This window comes from Pleurodeles waltl, chromosome 7, assembly GCF_031143425.1.
Source record: "Pleurodeles waltl isolate 20211129_DDA chromosome 7, aPleWal1.hap1.20221129, whole genome shotgun sequence".
Classification (NCBI taxonomy): Eukaryota; Metazoa; Chordata; class Amphibia; order Caudata; family Salamandridae; genus Pleurodeles; species Pleurodeles waltl.
Window position 1 is genome coordinate 311,270,110 of NC_090446.1, and position 25,937 is coordinate 311,296,046.

The 25,937-nt window shown below is 46.3% G+C and overlaps 1 protein-coding gene and 1 long non-coding RNA gene across 4 annotated transcripts in view; one reads left to right on the plus strand and one right to left on the minus strand.

Moving 5' to 3' along the window:
- Window positions 1-25,937, plus strand: part of IFT52 (intraflagellar transport 52) — a 492,806-nt gene that overhangs the window by 225,581 nt on the left and 241,288 nt on the right. For all 3 annotated transcript variants that reach the window (XM_069243757.1, XM_069243756.1, XM_069243758.1), the window contains one exon: window positions 3,142-3,296. In XM_069243757.1, the coding sequence (XP_069099858.1) occupies window positions 3,142-3,296 (155 nt within the window). The remainder of the gene's footprint in view (window positions 1-3,141; window positions 3,297-25,937) is intronic.
- LOC138304056 (uncharacterized) overlaps window positions 1-25,937 on the minus strand; it is a 276,848-nt gene that overhangs the window by 174,459 nt on the left and 76,452 nt on the right. The gene's annotated exons all lie outside the window — the stretch shown is intronic.

Consider the following 25,937-nt stretch of genomic DNA (forward strand, 5'->3'; position numbering starts at 1 on the left):
GGCTTGATCAACTCCCTCAAACCGCTATCAGAAATTAACTCAATCTCTATGGGATGAGGGTGTTCTAGGTATGGAGTCTGTGAGTCTTTACTACTGGGCAGCCTAGCTGTTGGTGGTCAATGATTGGCTGAGTGGGGGATGGTGGGACCCAACGTTTCTGCTATAGGTAGCTGGGTTAGGCCTGAATAGGATTGGGGGGGGGGGGGGGTTGAGGGGGGATTATATGGCGTTTCTATTCAGTCTTCCCTCCCAGAGTCCACCAGGGGTGTTTTTGAGACATAGCGCCATGGCACTGTGGTGGATGGACTGAAAGATTACACAGGCTACTCCCCAGTTGGTAAGGCGGTGGATACATCAGACATCGTCCCGAGAAGAATTTGGTGGGTGGGACAACATCAGGACCTCCAAAGTGGGTGATGTTTGGGAAGAGGGACATCTCAAATCATATCAAGTGTGGCAGGAAGAATAAGACCTCAATCTCTTTTTTTAGATACCTGCAATTGCACCACTCTCTGGGACAACACTGTGGTTCCTTAGGAACATTCCGGAAAACAGCCCCAGATCCTAGTGGGACCAATTGCAGAGAAATTGATGTAAGGGATCTACAGATCACTTATAGTACACTCCTTATTTTTTTGCGCCCTTCAAGGCCCGTTTGGAACAGTGGGGTGGGGCCCTTGGAGGACTTCGACTTAGAGAGACGCTCACCTGGCTCCCAGAACACAGTTCATATCTTCCATGCTTCAGCTCATAATGCTCAGCTATTTGCATAGGACCTACAAAATACCTGAGAGCATCTTTGGCGTGCTGACATACTACAGTCACCGGTGTGTTGGTGCTGGTCTGAAACTCCGGCCCACTTTTGTCATATAGAGTGGGCTGTCATGTGATTGCGGGATACTGGAGCAGGATCATTGAGGTCCTGTCCTAGTAGTAGGGAGGCCCATTTACACCTCACCATTACCCATTCTATTGGGAGTCCTGGAGGGAGTGTGTGATGCTGGGGAGACAAGGCCCTGGTGGGGACTGGAGCATCTTACAAAGAAAGATATGCTTAAGGGTGGCGCTGCCTTCCTCTCCCCTGCTAGCACGGTGGAAACAGGCGATGGACTGGCACGCAATGCAAGATAAGGCTATTTATGAGGCCAGGGGATGTCCCAAAAAACATGCAAAGGTATGGGGAAAGTGGTTAGAGCACTGTGGATTATCATGATGGATATATGTGTGGGGGAGATACAGATATGTATGTGATACTCCCTTACGTTACTATACTGTTCTGCCTGATGACATGCTATGTGCAATATTATGCTATAAAAACTAATAAAATTTAGTTTATGAAACAAAATTAATGAATATGGTGTTGTGGTGCTAGGAACGCACTAATCATGTTCATCTGTTTTTTGCTGTCATTGTTGGGCTTTGCTGCATTTATTTTCTCATTATTTATGGTTCGTGTTCATATTTCATGCACTAGACTTGGGTTTTAGAAATAAACATTTTAAAGTTGTATCCCCTGTCTCTTAGTGCTATTTTGAGTGTGTAATTTGTTTACAAAAGTGTGTTTGGTGTTCCACTGTGTCCCTGAACGCACTAATCATGACCACAAAACAACAACCACAGAATATTGTTTGGTGGGTTATGAATGGGTCACAGACCAACTGGATTTAAAACTCATTTTAGTGCTTTGAACTTAATCCTAACACCAATGGGTTAGATATCTGATCCATGCCGCTCTGAGGAGGTCCCACAGGTCATGACAATTGATGTTCAATGTCAGCGAGCTTTAATTATCTGGATACTTGAATAGTTTTTGGTGACACACCCAAAAAAGTGATTATTATAAAGAGAAATTTGTTGTAATTTTCGCCATTGTCTTCTTATTAAATACGAAATACCTGTTTTCTGTAGGTTTATCACGCTGTGCTCTTAAAAGGGTATTCCCCATCTGTGGTTTCTGCATTTGTTGGATCTCATGTAATTTAATCTGTTCATTAAACATGACTGCGCTTGTTGTGATACGGCTAAATTACAGGGTAGTCGTTACACAACACCTCAAAGACATATGTGCCTATGAATGCTCACCAAGTCCAAAGGTCCAGTATTTTGGGATACAAACTTGGAGGTGGTTTGTTATTGGGATATTGTCGGATTTGCCAGCTTTGAATTCTTAACACACTTTCTTCCTTATCCTAGTTTTCCATCACTGGTATCATTTCCGAATTCTCAATATACCCTCTTGCATGTTAAATCAGATGTATAATTACCAGTCAGAATGAAGTGGTTAACTAACAAAGATGTGCATTCTGGGACACAGCAGCTCTGGAATTCCTAAAGGTAGCAGTGTAAAAATTGGTATATGGTGAAGGAGAGGATTAAACGCACTGCTATCAGCTTTATTCTTTTCCTTTTGGGTAAAGATATATATTAATCTAAATGGGCTTTAAAGCTCTTATATGCAAATCTGTTTGGCTTTATGTAAATAAATATTTTGCAGGCACTCAACCTATATTTTCGGGAATGATATTTCAAACGTTCAGTTTTAATCTATTAGAATGTGTCCATGGATCCCACAGATTATCTGAAAAGTATGGTATTCCTTCTGGTCTGTAGAAAGGTCATTCAGTGATTCTGGGTGAGGCTAAAGGACCCTTTCTACCATGCTGTGCTGAAAAGCTTATAACTTTTGCCACGTAATTTCCATGCTGCTCTCCCTAGTGTTATCACATCATATCTATCTACCATCTTTAAAAATCAGTTTCCTGCCGAAATCCAAATTCCCAAAACAGACCATGTGTAATTCCTTTAATTGAAACAGTAATAGTGTAATTGAAACACCTAGCTAAACAAAATGCCTTCTTTTGTGATGGTGCGCTTTCAGCGTTAATTGAATTGGTATTGCTTTTTAAAATAAGACAAAAAACAATTGGTGTAGAAATGTAAAATCACAAACTAAGCAGCAATGAAACATGGAATGGAAATTTTCTTCGTATGCAGTTGTATTGGTATTTTTCATTTCACTTTTAAGAGTGCCATATGTTCTTCCAATTTGTGCATGTTTGAAAAGGGTGTTTGAAAGGTAGGGCCGGATACTGTGACAATGGGGTGTCCTAATAGTACCATCTTTTAATCTTTGTGTAATAGATTACAGATTACACCATGCTCCCTGACACAGCTAAGATGTCTGAGCATTTGCGAGTCTGCTTGCAAGAGGGAGAAGAGAATCCTCGAGATTTCACTACTCTCTTTGACATGACCATCTACCAGCTGGATACCACATCTCTCTCCAAAGTCATAAAGTGAGTCACACTGCTCCATATTTCTAACCTCTTTTAACTCAAGTTAGTGTGCACAGTATTCAGGAAGGGAAAACAGTGACGCCATTGTCTACCATTAACTCTCAATTACTCTGCAGTATCCAGTGTGATTTGGGACTTAAATCTCCTCTTGTAAAGGTTGCACTGAGGGTCTTAAATCTGCTTGTCTAACGTGAATTGCAGTGGGGCTTCAAGATTGGACTGTAGTACTAACTTTGTTTCAAATAAGTGGGGCAAGTCGGGAGTAGCTGTGTTACTGCAAGGAGTACTACATTCAAACTGTATTCATTTCCTTTCTCGTCTTTTATTGTTCGTTACTTATGTTTCTAAATCTTGTTTTCAAACTTCTATACCACTCCATGCCTGCTCACACTGAACTTTTGAAATTGTTCTGCAAGTTTAGAATTTTTCTAGTTTTGTCCAAAATGTAACTTCACTTTCGTTACATGTTGCCACTAGAGGGGGAGGTCACAAGAGGAGATTGTTGTCGGAGGAGGAGGTAAGGAGGAGGGGATGCAACCTGGATACCGGCTCCTGCTTATTGGGAGTTTTAGGCCGAGGAGCTCCCGGCTGCATCAATGACGTACTAAGGCATCACGGTCTCAGTGATCAGATCTCCCCTACTTGCCATCCGCAAGGAGCTCAGATGTGTGGAAGCTGCATGTGGGAGCGACATGGGCGAGGACTCACAGGATTTGTGGCCTTGTGGCGTCGACTGGGCAGGCGAGGCTCTGTGGCTTAGGGCACCAAAGCGAGGCACGCTTCGCAGTAGGGGCTGCCTGCTTGCTAGTCTGCTAGCACTTTTGCTAGACCATTATACGGCCCATTACCGGCTGCTGCAGTTCTGTTGCATGGTGTGGCAGCTGCGGCAGCAGTTACCAGCTTTACTTGCTATATTAGCTCCTCTGTTTTATTTGGCAAAAACTGCTGATCCCCCCCCCCTCCTCCTCCCCCCCCCCCCCCCCCACCCCACCCCCAAAAGAAGGTGAAGAAGTATGGACACTGATATTTCACATCAGTCAGTCACTTGATTTCTTCCCTAAGGCTGCTACAAAATTCTGCCCCTAAGCGAATAAGAGACTAAAACCGCTTTGCTCATTTGTCTTTACAGTGTGCTTGTGTCTATTCCTTGTACTCTGTTGAAGACCACCTTGCGGGAGAGGTGAGGCAGTGCTGGTGGGATGGTTCTGAGGCTGGGAGACCAGTTGTAAGACTGGAGGTTAAAAGAAGAGACTAAAGGAGAAAGCTCCAGCATTGCCCCCAGAGGTTCAGGTTTAAGCAAAGAGCCCAGCCATCCAAGGATCCACTTGGGGACCGACCTGCCCGAGAGAGCTCTGATGCACTTGCAGTGTGCTTATGGTGTATCCCTCTATCAGCTAGCGTTGCTCACGGAACCAGGGGCAAGGCAAAGTACAGCATAAGGTCCAGAGAATTACCAGATTTCCTGAATTTGTTAGGACTCACCTGCCTGAACTATCGGCCATCTTTCATTGCTCCTCACTCCCACACTGCTAGATGTGGGTAGCGACACGTGAGGTGAGTGCCGGTTTGAGTGGGGTTGCATTGTGAGGGACCCTAGGTGGTTTGGGCTTGTGGGTAAAGGCACGGAAGCGGTGGGACTAGTCAGGTGGGCGTTGCACACAGCCCACTACCTCATGCAGACATTTTAATTCTAGTCATCCCAAAGCACTCACACAGGGACTCATTAATCACCACGCGATTCTGCCAATCTTGAGGGACACCAGGCTGCTATTTTGTCCAACAACTCAAACATAGAGTAGACTCCAGTCTCCTTAGACCCCACAGTGGTTGTATGTTCAAAGGCTTTGCCCTTCCTTTGGCTGGAAGGGAGCTCAGGTGTTAACCAAGACCCCCTTCCTCAAAGAGTGAGACCATGCCTTTGTGGGCAAAGAAGAATGGACGGGTCTTAAAATTTGCTTTAATAATGCCCATTTCCTCAAGAGAAGTCAGTAGTGGAAGAGGCTACGGCCTAGAAAAATGACTTCAAACCCATAAACAGCCTTGCCTCTGCTCAGCTTGTCGCTGGGTGGGGATGATCTGCCTTATCTAATAAATCAATTAGAGGAAGTACAAAAAAGCGCATTTAGCTCAGATCTGAGGTTGCCGCACCCCACGTAGTAGAACATAGTGGGCCCAGCCCAGCTGTGTGCTCATCCACAGAAACAGGACACCCAGGATGCAAGAAACGGAAGGAAAACGAGGCTAACCAAACTAACCCATCTGAGGATGATTCATATGTCCTTTCAAGAGATCTTTCTGATCTACATTCCAAGGAAAACATGCTGGCCACGTATGGTAACGAGGCTTCGACAAACTCCAGCCTAATTATAACTGGTGTATAAAGGTGTTTCTTTTGACATTGTCACCTCCACCCCCCACTTTTTGCTGGGTTTCTAGTACAATTTTGGCTGGAAGTACACAGGGTTCCTGCTAAACAGATCCCCAGTGCCAGATCTCTTTCCCAATATCTGCAGTCGTTTTTCCCAATTGGCAAACCTCTAGCTACCACTGTAAGTCCCTAGTAAATTGTATCCCTGGTACCTAGGGCATGGGGTACTAAAGGAAGGCCCCTGACGGCTGTAACACGAATTGTACCACCCTAAGGAACCCTCTCACTAAGTGTACTTAGTGCTGCTTTCACATGCTGTGTGTCTTGGTGCAGAACTAAAATGAAAATACAAGATGGCACACATCCTGTGTGCTCTGTCTTCTTTACACAGCACACAATATATGTAAGTCACCTCTCTAGCATGCCTTCCTGCCCAAACGGCAGGGTGCATTATATTACATGTGAGGGCAAACCTGCATAAGCAGATATGCCCCTGCTATGTCTGTCGATTCTCAGACATAGTAAGTGAGCAGTGAAGCCTTTGTTAAATACATGTGATTGACACTGGTCATTATGAGTTCCCCAGCTACTTGATGGCTTCACTGACAATAGAGATGTTTGGTATCAAACCTCTCTTATTAATAAACCCTCCCTGAATCCAGTGATGGATTTATTAAAACATGAACAAGCCTACCAACTCCACTGACACTGGTCAAAAACAGTGCAACCACCATAGACAGAGTTATTCCCCCCCCCCCCCCCACCCCTTAAGGTGAGAGCCAGTGTTCTCAAGGACTCAGAACAAAGGATTGCTCTAGGCAGAGGTGTGACCTCCTCTCGCAGGCAAGATGGCCTTGCCGCCTTTAAAATGCGAACCAGGCCTTTCCAAATAGTAGAGAAGGCCGACCCCCAGTTCCTGATCCCACTTTAGCCAGCAGGACGGGCGGGAAAATTAGTTAAGTTAGGAGGCGTGCCCTCTTCATGCCAGCCCCACCCCTAATGGTGACGAGCTGAAGTAAACACTACTTTTTAAATTCATCCATCGTGTGTAGGAAATTAGGCCGATAGGGTTAAGGCTATGCCCACATCCCAAAGGAGGTGGTAATAAGAAGGGCATAGTCACCTTAAAGGCGAGTAGCCCATTGGCTATCACCTTGCACTCCCTGTAACGCCCATAAATTCAGTATTTAGGAGGCAACCCTGAACACTAGAACTGAAATTCCTGACGACCTAAGAAGAGCTGGGCCCTACGAAGTCACACCAACAGAGAAGACTTAAGACACCAACTGAACTAACTGCAGCTCTCTGAGAACCAGCACCCACCAGCATGACTTGTCCTGCAGCCCAGTGACCTCGAAAGCCTTGGGAGGACTGTCTGCTTTCTAAAAAGATCAAGACCACCTATGGATAGTGGACCTGTCCAAAAGAAAAAAGAAGTTGTCTGCCTGAGGAACTGCAAAACCACCTCTGCTCCCACCCACCGGTCCTGTGAAGGTTCCCAAACGCTTCTGAGCAAGACTCCACCATGGGCTGACCCCTGCCCAACTCCACAGTGATGCCTGTAGCCTCAATCTGAAGACTCCCCCTGACCAAGACCTGCCCGTTAAGCTGTTTCTGATGGCAAAAGACACCCCTGCACTTGGAGCACCTGGCATCTCTAGTTACCTGGTCAGCTGTGGGTTGTCTTCACCTGGTCTCTTGGCCAGAGCCTGCAACCTGTTTCTGAAACCGGTCTCCTCCATTGAATAACATTGGGCCCCTGGCGCTGTGTTGGCACTCTGCACCCGGCTGCCCCTGTGCCGCTGAGGGTGTAAGTTTGGTGCTGCCTTGTGGCCCCCCTTTGCACTTACCTCAACTCATGGAGATCGACCCCTGACCCACTTTACTCAACTGTGAGCAGCACTTCATTGGTTACCCCCGTCTCCATTAGTTAACATTGTTCACCCCATGCTGTGTTAGCTCTCAGCGCATGGCCACCCCTGTGCCGCTGAGGGTGTAAGTTTGGTGCTGCCTTGTGACCCCTTCAGTGCTTACCTCAACCCCAGGAGACCAGCCTCTGTCACTGCTTTTACAAACCTGTGAGCAATGCATCTTCATTCATGGCCAGACTCTGTTGGTTAACATTGGGCACACAACTGCATATATGTCCTCTGCACCCGGCTCCCCTGTGCCGCTGTGGATGCACTCTTGTTACCGATTTGAACCTTGCCCTGTGTTGACCTGAAACCCACAAGACTGGATTTGTAAGTCTTGCACTTACCTGCAAGACTGCATTCTTGTTTTCCTTCCATAGGTTAACATTGAAAATTCTGAAAATTGCAACTGAAAAGTATTCCTAATTTAAAAACTGCTTACCTTGTAATGAAGTTCTTTGGTTCAAAGCATATATAAAAATTAATGTAATTTTTCTAAACTGGCTGCGGATTTATTCTTTGAGTGTGTGTCTCACTTATTGCCTCTGTGAGTACAACAAATGCTTAACACGACTCCTCTATAACCTAACTGTTCACCCACACTACCACAAAAAGAGCACCAGCCCAATCTATTTCTGCCTCTGCGAGCCTTTGGGGATCCATTGGACTCTCTGCACAATGTATTTCATTTAGTACACTATATAGAGAGCCAGCTTACTACAACTGGCAACAGAGAACCCCAAAGGCTCCAAGAGTTGCTTTTCACAACAATGTTCTGAATCTTGCAGAGATCAGTGGAGGCATTGCATTTCCAGGCAAATCAGCCTCCTGAAAACACTAGAAATTTATGTATCTGAAATTGACGAAAAGATCAACAACTTGATCAAAAGAGCACAGGTGGATGCACAGGGCCCAGATCAGGGGTGTAATTGCTCTCCAGTCCTCAACAAGCTATCTACTCGACCGGAGACAATGTGAAAGCTACTGGCCGATCTAAATGATGTTGTTATCAGGAAGCCCCATTAGGACGTAGGATTCTTCCAAGAAGGAAGTGATGCCGTTCTTGGAAACCAGCCAGGGCACAGAGATGTTACAAATGAGACAACTGTAAATTAGGCTGGGGTATGGCCCTTAGAAAACTCCAGGGCCAATCCCAATGAATGTAATGGTTAGAGTGCGATGACCAATGTTTCTGGCCCTGGGGACATACCAGCCTCGTTCACAAGCACTCGGGAACCAGGCAGGGAACATCCTTTAATGGACAGAGAGCCCAAACGGAAGAGAGCAAAAAAAGAAAGAGACCCACCAAAAACTTATCTTCTGCCCACAATTTGGCAGCTTACCCAATTTTTCATTCAAGGAAAAGATCAGCTCTTTCTGTTCAGGATCAAGACCACAAAGAATCAATCAGGGCCCCGTGGTGGCCGAAGCAGAAACTGGTCCATCTTGGGTTACCACCCAAGGGAGCCAGTCACCCACTGAGGCCAGCATCGCTCAAGAAACGGCGTTAGTTTATTATGGCCTCAATAACAATTGGCATATCTGATCTCAATGCAACCGTTGCTCAGCCGATAGCCCAAAGAATATTGTCCCTGGGATTAAATACTCGCTCTGAGGGGCTTCACCTTACCCCTAGGTCTAAACATAACAACAAGAATGAGGTGTCTGACATATACCTAGGAATTAAGAGGGAGGCCAAGTAATGACTTCTTCATATCTGGGGATTTTAACATGTAGTTAATGAACACACTCTCAGTGAATGAAGTCATAGAGGCGCAAAACATCCACTGGATGATACTATCTCAAGACATCCCCGGGTGGCACAGAGAGGACGGGTTCTGCAAGGCAACCTTTAACACCTCAGCCTTAGGGTGCTCAATGTTCTTATATCGCCGGACAAGGTGTCGGGCCTCTCATATTTAACAACTCCTGGGGCATCTCTAATCAACTACACCTTTGTGAGCTTCTCCTGGCTGAACACCATTTCCTCCTTTGGTTTTAAGGAGAATTTGAAAAGCGATCATGGGCCACAGAAGATAGCCCTCAACATTGGCCTGAATGAGTATGCAGATATTACAGATCAAGAGATACAAGGGTAAACAATTAATCTCAAACGCATCAGATGCACCACCTAGTCTTGCCCAGCACTGACACTTGCAGCAAAACAATTGATGGCATCTACACTTACGCCGTGAGAAGACCCTCTGTCCAGCTGGGAAAGGTTCACAATGGAGCTCTTCTGCCAGTATGTCAGGGAAGGTGATCAGGTCTAAGATAAAGACACAATATGGGCCCTCCTCTAGGGTGGGGAAATAATGATGATTTTATTATAAGAAGGGCCAAAAGAAGGGTAAATGAACTGTGGAGAGCACTTAAAAGGTTGTCAAGGGGCCTTAATACTGTACAAACTACGAGAGGTGAGAAAAACGCTAAAAAGGGAGAAAAAGAACTGCCAAAGGGAGGGATGGAATACCTTTGGGCAAAGTTGCTGCAGGATATGAAGACAAACAACCCCAATACCTTCTGGCAGACCATAAATGGAGTCAGCAGACACCTTCCAAAAGTGGCTGCCTCCAAACATCTCAGAGTCAACCTGGTATCAATTTCTGTTCAAACATTACAATCCAGTGCTACAGGTGGATCACCGTGGCGGACAGGCAGATGTTTTGGAACCCTCAACATCACTGCCAATGTTCTCTATGGGGAATGACTGGAATACAACTTGGTGCTCCTTTTCTACAAAAGTTGTTTTGCAACAAACTGAGAAGATTCGCAGAGAGGGAGTGCCTGTACGAGCGGATTCACCTGCCATCTATAAAGATGACCCAACATTTTGGTCCTCCCAGTTACCACCTCTTTTTGCCACCATCCTTCAGCTTAATAGTATCTCCTCCTCATGCCAAGGTTCGATTTTAGCTCTAATCTTCAACAGGAGGGACAAGGGGGACCCTGGGAATTATCACCTGGTGGCTTTAATCGATAATCACGCTAAATATTTTGCAGGGGTGTTACTAAAGGCGCTGCAGCAGTGGGCTGAGGCTAATGCCATCATCTTGCCAGATCAAACTGGCTTCACTGGGAGCACAGGGACCTCAGTTAACATCATGACACTTTCCCTGTTAACCGACTGGGCAAAGTCCTACAGCCAGCTGGGCTTCATCGACTACAAGTGTGCATTTGATAGTTGACTGGGGGAAGCTATGGTGTCAGCTGGCCAACCAAAACATCCCAGATAGACTATTAAGGGCCCTTGAGCTCCTGAATACAGATACAAGGGCCAGAATAAAAACTGGAGATGGCTCCTGCATAGCCAGGCAAATTAAAACTACGCAAGGCCTCAAGCAGGGCTGTGTCCTACCTGCTACATTATTTAGCCTGTTCCTATCGGCTTTCACCCGACTCTAAATGCAGTTGATTCTCATCCGCCTAGATTAGGGGGCCTCTGGCTTTTGAATCTGCTATATACCTATGACCTTGTCCTGATCAGTAGAACCACTGTGGGCTTGCAGCACCTTCTTGATGCTACCTTGAACTTCTAAGGAATGTACTGACTATCAACAGAAAGAGGATAAAAATCGTAGGTGTTTAAGGCTCTAGAAATCAAAAGCCCACAAGGTTCCTGGACCCAGAAAAACTAGGGCTAGTAAAAAGTTTTAAGTATCTCCGTGTTTACTTTTATGCAAATGGGAGGTACAGCAAACAGCTTGAAGAAATTAAGAGAAAGGGCAATGCCCTGGCTTTCACAGAAAGTTGAAAGGTCCATCGCTCATGCCAATTTGGCAGGTGGCAGAGGTTCTTCCATCTTTGACCTATGGAAATGAGGCAATTGGAAAAGGCAGCGCAACACTATACAGAGTGCTAATTAAGGTGTACAGGACAGTCTTCCAGCTACCCTCCTATTCATCGCCTCGCCAGATCAGGCTGGAGTTTGACATGGTTAAACAGTCCTTGTACTAAGGGCGGCCTTCACAGTGTGTTGCCACAAACTTAAGTTGGCAAAGGAATGCTTCCTGGGCCTTTATATCTGTTCAGAAGTTGAAACAAGGCTCTGTTCCCTGCTGAGGTCTTACCTGCTACAGGCTCTGAGAACTTTTGGCCTAGCCATCGCTTGGACCGAACTATTAGTGACCTGGAATTTGAAAAACTGTTTAAAATAAGTAATAGCTGTTGTCGCTGCTTGAGGGCAAGGTTTGTCTATTCTGATGTAAGCTCGGCTGGATGACCCTTCTCAGGTACACAAGATTAAAACCCTCAGTGCTACATAGGCAAACCCTATAGTGGTGGATCAAACTGCAATTACTTACATAGGTTACGGATACTGCCGATCTCAAGCCACTATCCCGCTTGGACCAGATGGAAAGTGCAGGTTAACTACCAGCCATGTGATCATGGTCGGGAAGACATCATTCACATCGTCTGCCTGTGCACCACCCTAAGGGAGGACCGGCGCGAGCTCCTACGGAGATTATGGAATGATCATGGCATAAGGTAATGCAGTGAGGCAGTGATGGCCTGCTTCAAACCATCGGAGATAAGGCTGAATTGTGCAACAGTGCAATTCCTCCAGAGAGTCAGAAAAAAGATCGTGGCCAGGGCCTTAGCTGGTGCAGGGGAGGGAGATCACAAGCTCAAATTATAGCTTAAAAGAAAATCCCAAAGGGCACAGCTCACAGCTCAACAACTCTACTTCTAGTTCCAATTTCCTTGATCCAATACTTTTCAAGACTAGGGGGGCCCTTGACAGTATAGGCTGATGGCATAATTCCTAAAGCTGCCATCTGTTCACCTCAGTGGTTGCCTCCAGGGGAAGAGTGGGCTGTCAGGTAAAAAGACCTTACATCAGGGCATCATACGTTCCTGCTGTTAATTCACTTGACTTAAAGCCTAATTGCCACATTTTAGTCCTCATTATGCCTCAGGGCTGGAAGCGAGTTATTCTCGAACCACCTCAATTTTTTTTGATTTAGGTGGGTTTTCCTGCTTTTAACAGATGGTAATATCGTTTTTAATGATTACTCGTGTATGTTTGTATTTTAACAATGGCTTTTATTGTGTATTATATTGCAATGGTTTTCACAAATCAAGTAATGAAGATTTATTATTTAGCAATAATGTAATGTTCTTTTTTTGTGTACCTATTTGAGAGATTTGCTTCTTGTTTATTTGAACACAATTATGGGAATGGTAGTTTGGGAGACGCATACTGCAAAAATTTGAGGCTGCGCTATTATATAGGCAGGTTAGCAAGTACAGATGACAGTAGATATAGTTTCACCAAATTGCTTTGTCTGGTGAAACAGCCCAATGAATTGTGATTGTTCCCTCTTAATAGGGTGAAAATGCCAGTTGAAATCTACAGACATCGTGTTCAAGTCTGTGGCGTATATTGGCACGCCACACCCTGTTATTTTTGTAGAACTGTTTTCTACATCTCTTTGAGGTGGTTATTGCTGCTTTCCAGGATTTGGTGCAAGAATGATTCACTACGGCAAGGCATTGTGCCACTTTGTTTACTTAAAGGTTTAGTGGGAGAAAACAGCCTTCCAGGGAATAGAGGAGATTATTATTTTACTGATATGTGGATATTGATATTTTATAGTTCGAAGACTTTAGTTCTTGTAAAAGACAATCCAGTGAATTCTGAATGAATCATTAAAAATTAAACCTTTCAGGGCCTTGCTGGTAGTCGAATATACAACGCTGAAACACTCATAACGGAGGATAGGGCTTTGAAGAAAAGCAGAAGTATTTTAAGGATGTTTTGGGACACTTGAGTCTCATTTTAGATCCCTTTTCAAGGTTTGACATCAAGACTGTTTTAGCTATTTAGATAGTGTGCTGTATCCTCAAATTATTATGAATGATATTTATAGTAATGCTACTTACAGAAAAGGGATTTAGATCAGTTTCTTACAGTCATTGCTCAGTTTGCATATCATTCGAGCTTTGGTTCATCCCACAGTGAAGCATATGTAGTGTCCGACACTGGCTCAGAAACCGTCAGCCGTTAGCTTGCCAGTGACAGTCAACTTTGATCCAGAACACAAAGGACACAAAGACATCTCATTAGCTGCAGTGTGAGGAACTGTGAGTGACGGCATTTTGCCTACTTACTGTTAGTGACCAGACACTGATCTGCAAGTCCACTTAAGGATAGACTTCCACCTGGCTCTTGTTGTTAGTAGTGAGACCTCTACATTAGTGACAAATTCTGTTCCTGTGTGCATTGTTTTGTGTCTCTTGTTTGCGATTCCATCTGCCTCTTTCCAACAATCCTTGTCATGGCACACCTTCTAGGCACCTTCTCTGTCCCACCCTCCTACTCGTCTCTTTGCTGCTCCCTCACCTTATCTGCCTTGCCTTCTTTTGCAGCATTGTCCCGGCATCTTCTTTCATCTACATTGACTATTTATTTCATATCTATGTCGTTGACTTGAAGCCAGCATGGCTTTTTTAGAGCCTCCCCTGTTGCCAATACATGCAACAGTTCAGGACCTCTATTCTGCAAACCCTGCCACTACTACAACCAGAACTACAGCTATCACCACTTATATCCCCAGTGTAGGAAGCGGGCTCTCTATATAGTGTACCAAAATGAGGTACACTGTGCAGAGGCCAGGTATCCCCACTAGTGTACAGGGACTTGCTTTACCAATCCCAAGGTGCTCTATTTGTGGTAGTGTGGTCGAACTGCCTTAGGCTTATCCAAACGGAGTGTTAGGCATTTGTTGCACGCACAGAGCCAAAAAATGAGGCACACACTCAAATTAGGAAATCCGATACCAATTTAGAAAAAATGACATCGATTTTTATATTAATTTAGACACCAAGATCTTCAGGATCAGGCATGAGCCTTAAACTGGGTTATGTTATGGGAGAAACATACACTGCATAGGGTCACTAGCAAACAACTTAAAGGACTGTTCTTCTGTACTTAAGGTAAATAGGGGCCCAGGTCCTAGAAAGCACCAACAGTTCAAGTTTACCTGCCCTGGTGTGCCGGGCTGCTTCCAGCGGGGGCCCCTATGTTACACTCTGAAGTCAATGGGAAAAGTACCTTTAAGAAAAAGGCAGCAAGTGGGGACTGAGGGACCAGTCCGCCAGAATCCAAAGGGGGGCTTCACTTTTGAAGGTCTTGGGTCCATGGAGACCCCGTCCTTGTCAGTGAACTCTGGCTAGGGTGCTCGGGTGCATAGGTGTTTTGTTGGGCGGGTTGGCGAGTTTGAGGCTTTCACAGTTATCGATGCACCAGCAAAAGAGGAGAAAGAAACACAGCAAGATGACTTTTGTTGCTGAGCTTGACTTTCTCGACGTTCCTTAATGTGCAGGTATGTTTTGGCAGTGGTGTTTGGACTGAACACAAACAAGCCTTGGTGAATGCAGCAGGCTCTTGTACACAGGGCATTGGTGCAGGTATTCTCTGGGGTGGATCAGTGTCTCGAAGACTGGATGAATCTACTGAGCTAACCTCCTGGTCACTTGGTGACCTCCTCCCTGGCTGCTGTTGCATCAGTGGTCCTGAGATCGTATAACTGAACTGTGTGGTCGGTGCCTGCAGGCTTCAAGGAAGGGGCTCCTCGCTTTCAGTGGAGATGCTGGCTGGATGGCGAAGTGCTGGCAGTCCTCCAATACTCTGGGTGAATACACAACTGCAGGACGAGTCAGATTTGGCAATTGTCGGGATAGGAGCAGACAGGCAGGGCTTGGGGTCAAGTCCACAGCCAGTCCACAGTTTTTGCATGTTTGGCTCCTCTTTGGCCTTCTTGTACTCAGTCGAATCTGAGTCCTTGGTGTCAGGGAGCCACCCAAATACTTAAATTAGGGCAGTTAAGTGGAGTGAAGAGTAGTAGCCAATGGGCTACCTACATCTGGGGTCACTTCGCCCCCTTTATGACCACTTCCTTTTGGGATGGGCATAACCCTGTCCCAGATTTCCTAATTCCACGACAAACAGGATGGTGGAACCCTTCTTCCATGGAGTACATTAGGCAGCCCACCTTCGGGATGTGTATCATGGAGGTGCAAAACGCATACTCCTTAGCTAATTTCCCACCTGTCCTGGTACTGAATGGGCCTTAGAGCAGGGGGAGGCATTCCTCAGGTCTGGGGAAGCCAGGTCGCATATCAAAGAGATGGGAGAGGCTTTGAAGCCTCCAGGCCAGATATGCTGATTTACTAGCCATCCTGCTGGAGGAGGTGATAGCGCCTTCCTCCAAAGCAGGCATTGTTCCTGTCCTCTAAGAGAATAGGCTGTCCCCTCTAGGGGTCAGAAACTTGTCTGTGATGGCAGGCTGGACATCCAGCACACTAGAAGACTACTACATTATCAGGGAGCAACTCTAAGGTGCCCTCTGGTTGCATGCCATAATAAATCCAATACTGGCATCAGTATGGATTTAATAGGACGAGGCGTTTGATACCAAACACCATGGGTCTCACTAAAGCCATTATGTAGCTGGGTAACTCGTAATGACCAGCGCCCAGTATCTACCTTAACATGGTGTGCCTGTTCACTTGTTATATCTAATAATCGAACTAGACATTACCGGGGCATATCTGCTAACGCAGATATGTCTGCACATAAAAAATAATGCACCCTGGGGTAAGGCTCCAAAGGCCTGCTGTACCGTGACTTACATATATTATGTCCAGTGACTTTGGCATGACACACAATTAGTGTTGTGTGTCAAGTTTTCACACATGGTTTGCACCTTACCAGTGGCAGTCTGCATGCAATTTGTAGAGGGTCCCTTAGGGTGGCATAATACATGCTGCAGCCCTTAGGGACCCTCTTTAGTACCCATGCCTTAGGCACCAGTGGTACCATTTACGAAGGATTTACAGGGTGCTGCCAATTGTACACAGTTAGGCCATTTTACCCTTTTTTTAGGGAAAGACCACTGGCCCTGGGGGACCTGGTTAGCAGGAACCCAATGCACCTTCAGTCGAATAACCCCAATACCAGTGCCAAAAGGTGGGGGTGACTATGTCAAAAGGGGAACTTTCCCAGAACCAGCACCATCTTTACCATTACCCACAAAACCATTACCACTGCCATCATTACTGCTAAAATTAGCACTCTTACTACCCTCACCGCCACCAGTATTACCACCACCAACCCAACGATGACTACAGTGGGCTGCCCCATGCTATGTACTGTAATGGGCAGAAGAAAGAATGTTATTGACACAACAGGGTGTAAAGGGCAGACTGAAAGTCCATAAATTGCGTGCATGTGTGTAGGTATATAAATTTATTTAGTAAAATCCAACCGTCTTAACTAACACCAGATCAAAAAAGAGGCCTGATCCATTGGGGATGCCAGTGTTTGTTTAGGCCTGTGGGATATAGCATTTGGTAGTAATTTTGCTAATCCCTTTGTCCTTGGGTTTGAGGAGCATGGTTGAGTCTTCATCTGCTCTATTAGTCCACTCCTTCAATTATAATTAATAGAACTGGGTGATGCCGTCAATCAATCACTCCGGGTTTGCAGAGGGCGATAATCACCTGTGAGGGTATCCAGGTGCTGGGTCCCAGCTGCTCAGTGGGCTTCAGTTGAAAAGCCAGGTCTTCGGTTTCCTTTTGAACTCCTGATAGGAGGGAGAGGTCCAAAGGTGGATAAGGAGGTTGTTCGAGGGTTTTGTGGCGGGATAGGAGAAGCAAGGAGCCCAAAGTACCAAAAGAGATAATTGCATGCACAGCACCACCTTTGCCAAGTTCCCCGCCACTCCCCCATCTTCCAATTCCTAGTAAGAATTCCCCTGCTTCTGTCCCTCTCTCATCTAATTGTAATTGCAATTTTATTTATATAGTGCTTACAAGCCCTAGTGAGGTATTTGGCCCCATGCAGCATACTGCACCCAAATCCAAAGTTTGTGTTGAGTCCAGTATTATTGTCAATTGGTGACTGTTGGGATTAGGGTTGTGTGCCAAAGAAAACCATTCCATGCATTCACTCCCATGTCTTTGTAGTAGTTTATATTTATAGGATTTAGCTGTAACCATTAGTAGGCAGTATGTGAACTCATGCACACTGTCTGACTTTCAGAGGAAGGCAGAGGGGTTGTGATCCTACAGATGAACTGTAAGCAATACAATAATAAAGATTAAACCAAACATGCATTAAATAGGGTAGGTTGTGCTCAGAGAAAGAGTATCTGCAGAGGATGGAAAGGAAAGGTAGGGTCATTCGAAAAGAGGGGACACTCGTAGGAGGTCAGTTTTACATGACATATTTTAGGGACATCGAGGAACTTTTTGAGCATGCAATATGAGGATGTAAGTAAGCATTATTTGTATATGAAGGTAATGCTATATTAGGTATTTTGATAGGCACTAGGATCAGTAAAACAGTCTGCCCGCTGTTAGTTTAGAATACTTTCCATCAAGGTCAGTTGATCAGCTCATGGTTTGGGAGTGAAAACTAAAGGCTGGACCCATATGCAGAGAGATATTGAGGGCACAGCAGCCCTCAAAGGAAGCAGTAGTCTTACGATCATACCAATGTAAGAAAATACTTAGGCAAACAGTGGAGACATTGAAAAGGAGTGTCTACAAATGCTGTGGAGGATGTATTCTGAAGTTCATCCCCAAGTTTGGCTCACACTATTTATTAACAAGCATTTCAATGCAATAAGTCTCGCATTTGCGAAAGGTAGAGCTATTGGCATTGTAAATGACAATGTCTTTAAACTATATATTTTGGTTTGGTTTCACTCAAGGGCCTTTAGTGATCCGAAGAAATGGTTTTGGCGCTCACCTATTGCATGTTTTGAGCCAAGTAAATTGCAAATCCTTTATAGGGGCTCTCTCACCAGTACAGATCCAGAAGCTTAAACTAGATGCAGAAGTGTTTTGGGTGAGGAAGGGACAGTGCCTTGGCTATTAGTCTCCTGACGAAAGATCACTTTATAATGAGACATACAAACTGGTCAGCATTTATATGATATGAAAGTGCGTACCTTTGATTCAACAGCACAAAAAAAAAAGAATCTGAAATTTATATCATTTGACCTGGTTTTGTTGAAGGGACAGAAAGAATGACATTGCACAAGGCAATAACACGTTTATTTGTCAGTTGGCACAATGAAGTGATTACATGGCTTCCAGAAGAAGATGCTCAGGTGAGAGTTGGGGGTTAAACCAGAACCGGAATGGGATGCACGGCCACAGTCTTCAAAAAGGATCTATAGGCCTGAACAGGTTGGCAGATCAGACACACCAAACCCCTATCTATTCAGAGTTAGACTCTGTTTTAATCATATGCCTGAATACGAGCAAGATATACATGTAGGTGGTCATGCAGATTTCCCCCAATGTAGGGCTCCTACATACCAAGAGAGTCAGACCAGGTCCTCCCTGGACCAGAAACAAGCATCCTGGGACCGGTTTCAGGGTTTCACCCCTCTTCAGCCAGGCTAGCTTGAATCTGGGGGCACAGTGAGCACGGGACCCACGTCTGGGCATACCCTTCCCACTTGGGGCGACAAACTCAAAAAGAACAGTTGATGGACTGAATGCAGAACAAATCCTTGGACCATTACTTCCAAGTTTGCTTCAGCCAAACTGTATGTGGTGGCCCAAAAGAGTATCATGTGAGTCCTGAGATCCATACGAGAGGAAAAGGATGCTGAACCAATGGATACTGTTCTATCCACTACACGGCCAGAGCACTAGTCACAAAACTGCACGGCTGGTATGAGGTAAGTAGGAAGTTGGCTCTGTATATACTATTTCAAAGTAAGAAGTAGTGTGCAGAGTCCAAGGGTTCCCTTTAGAGGTAAGATAGTGGCAAAAAGAGATAATTCTAATGCTCTATTTTGTGGTAGTGTGGTCGAGCAGTAGGCTTATCAGAGGGTAGTGTTAAGTATTTGTTGTACACACACAGGCAATAATTGAGGAACACACACTGACAATTCCAGGCAATAGGTTTTTATATAGAAAAATATATTTTCTTAGTTTATTTTAAGAACCACAGGTTCAAGATTTACAAACAATACTTTAAATGAAAGGTATTTCACTCCGGTATCTTAGGAACTTTGAATTATCACAGTAGCATCTACAGTTTTGGCAAAAATTGCAATAAGCTATTTTAAAAGTGGACACAGTGCAAAAATCAACAGTTCCTGGGGGAGGTAAGTAAATGTTAAGTTCACAGGTAAGTAAAACACTTACAGGGTTCAAAGTTGGGTCCAAGGTAGCCCACCATTGGGGGTTCAAGGCATCCCCAAAGTTACCACACCAGCAGCTCATGGCCGTTCAGGTGCAGAGGTTCAAAGTGGTGCCAAAAAAACATTCGAGGGGTGCCTTGGTTCCAGTCTGCCAGCAGGTAAGTACCAGCGACTTCGGAGGGCAGACCAGGGGGGTTTTGTAGGGCAACGGGGGGGGGGACACAAGCAGGCACAGAAAGTACACCCTCGGCAACACATGGGTCGCCGGGTGCAGAGTGCAAATAGGCGTCGGGTTTTCAATAGGGAGACCCGGGGGTCTCTTCAACGATGCAGGCAGGCACAGGGGGGCTCCTCGGGGTAGCCACCACCTGGGCTAGGCAGAGGGTCGCCTGGGGGTCGCTCCTGCACTGGCGTTAGGTTCCTTCAGGTCCTGGGGGCTGCGGGTGCAGTGTTTTCCAGGCATCGGGTTCCTTGAAGCAGGCAGTCGCGGTCAGGGGGAGCCTCTGGATTTCCTCTGCAGGTGTCGCTGTGGGGGCTCATGGGGGTCAAATCTGGCTACACACGGGCTCGCTTTCGACAGGGAGTCCTCCCTGTAGTGTTAGTTTTCCGCAGGTCGAGCCGGGGGAGTTGGGTGCAGAGTGGAAAGTCTTGCGCTTCCGCCGGGAAACGTGTGTCCTGACTGGGGAGTGACTCCTCCTTGTTTTTTCTCATTATTTCCTCCAGCCTTGCCGCCAAAAGTGGGGCAGTGGCCAGAGGGGTGGGCATCTCCACTAGCTGGGATGCCCTGGGGGACTGTAACAAAAGGGGTGAGCCTCTGAGGCTCACCGCCAGGTGTTAAAGTTCCTGCAGGGGGAGGTGAGAAGCACCTCCACCCAGTACAGGCTTTGTTCTTGGCCACAGAGTGACAAAGGCACTCTCCCCATGTGGCCAGCAACATGTCTGGTGTGTGGCAGGCTGTCAAAAACTAGTCAGCCCACACTGGAAGTCGGGTATGTTTTCAGGGGGCATCTCTAAGATGCCCTCTGGGTGTATTTTTACAATAAAGTGCACACTGGCATCAGTGTGCATTTATTGTGCTGAGAAGTTTGATACCAAACTTCCCAGTTTTCAGTGTAGCCATTATGGTGCTGTGGAGTTCGTGTTTGACAGACTCCCAGACCATATACTCTTATGGCTACCCTGCGCTTACAATGTCTAAGGTTTTGCTTAGACACTGTAGGGGCATAGTGTTCATGCACCTATGCCCTCACCTGTGGTATAGTGCACCCTGCCTTAGGACTGTAAGGCCTGCTAGAGGGGTGTCTTACCTATGCCACAGGCAGTGTGAGGTTGGCATGGCACCCTGAGGGGAGTGCCATGTCGACTTAGTCATTTTCTCCCCACCAGCACACACAAGCTGGCAAGCAGTGTATGTGCCGAGTGAGGGGTCCCTAGGGTGGCATAAGACATGCTGCAGCCCTTAGAGACCTTCCATGGCATCAGGGCCCTTGGTACCAGAGGTACCAGTTACAAGGGACTTACCTGGGTGCCAGGGTTGTGCCAATTGTGGAGACAAAGGTACAGTTTAGGGAAAGAACACTGGTGCTGGGGACTAGTTGGCAAGCCTCAGCACACTTTCAAATCATAACTTGGCATCAGCAAAGGCAAAAAGTCAGGGGGTAACCATGCCAAGGAGGAATTTCCTTACACAACCCCCCCCAAAACGAAAGGGGATGAGACTAACCTTTCCCAAGAGAGTCTTCAGTTTCTAAGTGGAAGAACCTGGAAAGGCCATCTGCATTGGCATGGGCAGTCCCAGGTCTGTGTTCCACTATAAAGTCCATTCCCTGTAGGGAGATGGACCACCTCAACAGTTTTGGATTTTCGCCTTTCATTTGTATTAGCCATCTGAGAGGTTTGTAGTCAGTTTGAACTACGAAGTGAGTACCAAAGAGGTATGGTCTCAGCTTCTTCAGGTACCAAACCACAGCAAAGGCCTCCCTCTCAGTTGCACTCCAATGCTGCTCCCTGGGGAGTAACCTCCTGCTAATGAAAGCAACAGGCTGGTCAAGGCCATCATCATTTGTCTGGGACAGTACTGCCCCTATCCCATGTTCAGAGGCATCAGTCTGCACAATGAAATGCTTGGAGTAATCTGGAGCTTTGAGAACTGGTGCTGTGCACATAGCTTGTTTTGGCATTCTATAGTCCAGTTTACCTTCTTGGGAATTTTCTTAGAGGTAAGTTCTGTGAGGGGTGTCACTATGGATCCATATCCCTTCACAAATCTCCTATAGTAACCAGTCAAGCCAAGGAATGCCCTGACTTGAGTCTGGGTTTTTGGAGCTACCCAGTCCAGAATAGTCTGGATCTTGGGTTGGAGTGGCTGAACTTGGCCTCCACATACAAGGTGTCCCAAGTAAACCACATTACCCTGCCCTATCTGACATTTGGATTCCTTGATAGAGAGGCCTGCTGCTTGCAGGGCCTGCAAAACCTTCTTCAGGTGGACCAGGTGATCCTGCCAGCTGGAGCTAAAGCCAGCAATATCATCAAGATAAGCTGCACTACAGGGCTCCAAGCCAGCAAGGACTTGATTCACCAACCTTTGAAAGGTGGCAGGGGCATTCTTTAAGCCAAAGGGCATCACAGTAAAGTGCTAGTGCCCATCAGGTGCGGAGAATGCTGTCTTTTCTTTTGCTCCTGGTGCCATTTTTATTTGCCAGTACCCTGCTGTCAAGTCAAAGGTTCTCAAGTATTTGGCAGCACCTAGTTTGTCAATTAACTCATCTGCCCTTGGAATGGGATGGGCATCTGTCTTGGTGACAGAATTAAGTCCTCTGTAGTCCACACAAAACCTCATCTCTTTCACCATCTTTTGTGTGAGGTTTGGGGACTAAGACCACTGGGCTAGCCCAGGGGCTGTCTAGAGTGCTCAAGGACTCCCAATTCCAGCATCTTGTGGACTTCCACTTTGATGCTTTCCTTAACTTGGTCAGACTGTCTAAAAGTGTTTTTGACAGGCATGCTGTCTCCTGTGTCCACATCATGGGTACACAGGTGTGTCTGACCAGGGGTTAGGGAAAAGAGCTCAGCAAACTGTTGTAGGACTTTCCTACAGTCAGCTTGCTGTTGGCCAGACAGGGTGTCTGAATAGATCACTCCATCTACTGAGCCATCTTTAGGGTCCGTTGAGAGGAGATCAGGGAGAGGTTCACTCTCAGCCTCCTGGTCCTCATCTGTAACCATTAACATGTTTACATCTGCCCTGTTATGAAAGAGTTTGAGGCGGTTCACATGGATCACCCTTTTGGGGGTCCTGCTAGTGCCTAGGTCTACCAGGTTGGTGACCTGACTCTTTCTCTCTAGCACTGGGTAAGGGCCACTCCATCTGTCCTGAAGTGCCCTGGGAGCCACAGGCTCCAGAACCCAGACTTTCTTCCCTGGCTGAAACTCAACCATAGCAGCCTTTTGGTCATACCACATCTTCTGGAGTTGTTGGCTGGCCTCAAGGTTTTTACTTGCCTTTTCCATGTACTCTGCCATCCTGGAACATAGGTCTAGTACATAGTCCACTATACCTTGCTTAGGCTCATGGAGAGGTCTCTCCCAGCCTTCTTTAACAAGAGCTAGTGGTCCCCTTACAGGATGGCCAAACAGAAGTTCAAAGGGGGAGAACCCTACTCCCTTCTGAGGCACTTCTCTGTAGGTGAAAAGCAGGCATGGCAAGAGGACATCCCATCTCCTTTTGAGCTTTTCAGGGAGCCCCATGATCATGCCCTTCAGGGGCTTGTTGAATCTTTCCACAAGACCATTGGTTTGTGGATTGTATGGTATGGTGAATTTGTAAGTCACCCCACGCTCATTCCACATGTGTTTCAGGTATGCTGACATGAAGTTGGTACCTCTGTCAGACACAACCTCCTTAGGAAATCCCACTCTGGTAAAGATACCAATGAGTGCTTTAGCTACTGCAGGAGCAGTAGTGGACCCAAGGGGAATTGCTTCAGGGTATCTAGTAGCATGATCCACTACTACTAGGATATACTGGTTCCCGGAGGCTGTGGGAGGTTCAAGTGTACCCACTATGTCCACTCCCACTCTTTCAAAGGGGACCCACACCACTGGAAGTGGAATGAGGGGGGCCTTTGGATGGCCACATGTCTTACCACTGGCTTGACAGGTTGCACAGGAGGCACAAAACTCCTTTACTTTCTGGGACATGTTGGGCCAGTAGAAATGGTTGACTAACCTCTCCCAAGTCTTGGTTTGTCCCAAATGCCCATCAAGTGGAATATCATGGGCTAAGGTCAGGATGAACTCCCTACACTTCTGAGGCACTACCACTCTTCTAGTGGCACCAGGTTTGGGATCTCTTGCCTCAGTGTAAAGAAGTCCATTTTCCCAATAGACCCTATGTGTTCCACTGATTTTTCCTTTGGTCTTTTGAGCAGCTTGCTGCCTAAGGCCTTCAAGAGAGGGACAGGTTCCTTGCCCCTTACACAGCTGTTCCGTTGTGGATCCCCCTGGGCCTACGAGTTCAACCTGATAAGGTTCCAACTCCATGGGCTCAGTTCCCTCAGAGGGCAGAACTTCTTCCTGGGAAGAGAGGTTCTTCTTCTTTTGCTGTGTTGAAGCTGGTTTCCCAGTCTTATTTCCTTTTCTCTTGGAGGGTTGGGCCATTATTGCAGGCTCCAACACCTCTTTTTCACCCTGAGCCTTGCACTGTGCCCTTGTCTTGACACACACCAGTTCAGGGATACCCAGCATGGCTGCATGGGTTTTGAGTTCTACCTCAGCCCATGCTGAGGACTCCAGGTCATTTCCAAGCAAACAGTCTACTGGGATAGCAGAGGAGACTACCACCTGTTTCAGGCCAGTGACCTCTCCCCATTCTAAAGTTACCATAGCCATGGGATGTACTTTAGTCTGATTGTCAGCGTTGGTGACTGGTTAAGTTTGTCCAGTCAGGTATTGTCCTGGGGCAACCAGTTTGTTTGTCACCATTGTGACACTGGCACCTGTATCCCTCAGGGCTTCTACACTAGTCCCAATAATCAAGAGTTGCTGCCTGTATTTTTGCATATTAGGGGGCCAGGCAGCCAGTGTGGCTAAGTCCACCCCACCCTCAGAAACTTCAGTGTGAACCCTGATTTGCTCTGGGCACACTGTTGATCCCACCTGGAGACTGGGTATTCCAGTGCTAACTGGAGTAGTAGTTGAAGTGGAACCTTTCTTGGGACAGGCCTTTTCTCCAGTTTGGTGTCCCTGCTGATTACAGCTACAACACCAGGCCTTTTTGGGATCAAGGTTTTTACCCTTGTACCCAAAATTGGATTGTGAAGATGCTTTGGACCCTCCCTCCTGAGCAGGTTTTTGGGGCCCTGTAGAAGACTCTTTACTTTTTCCCTTGGATGTCTCAACACTCTTCCCCTGGGGAGTCTTTGTGGCACCTTACTTTTGGGCACCACCTGTGGAAGTCTTGGTCACCCTAGACTTGACCCAGTGGTCTGCCTTCTTTCCCTATTCATTGGGAGAAATAGGACCTAGGTCTACCGGAAGCTGATGCAGTTTATCATTGAAACAATTACTTCAAAGGTGTTCTTTCATAAACAGACTGTACAGCCCATCATAATCATTTACACCACTGCCATTAATCCAACCAGCCAGTGTTTTGACTGAGAAGTCAACAAAATCAACCCAGGTCTGGCTCGAGGATTTTTGAGCCCCCCTGAACCTAATCCTGTACTCCTCAGCTGAGAATCCAAAGCCCTCAATCAGGGTAGCCTTCATGAGGTCATAGGATTCTGCATCTTTTCCAGAGAGTGTGAGGAGTCTATCCCTACACTTTCCAGTGAACATTTCCCAAAGGAGAGCACCCCAGTGAGATTTGTTTACTTTCCTGGTTGCACAAGCCCTCTCAAAAGCTGTGAACCATTTGGTGATGTCATCACCATCTTCATATTTTGTTACAATCCCTTTGGGGATTTTTAAATTGCTGCCAACATTGATGGGAGCAAAGCCCATCTCTTGTCTTTCCCTTTCTATGGCTAGGAGCTGTCTCTCCAAAGCCAATCTTTTGGCCATCCTGGCTAACAGGAGGTCATCTTCATTGAGGCTGCCCTCAATGCTTTCAGAGCTGTTGGACTCTCCTGTGAGAGAAGCAACATCTCTGACTATCACTTGTGGAGTCAGGGTTGGAGGAACCCTG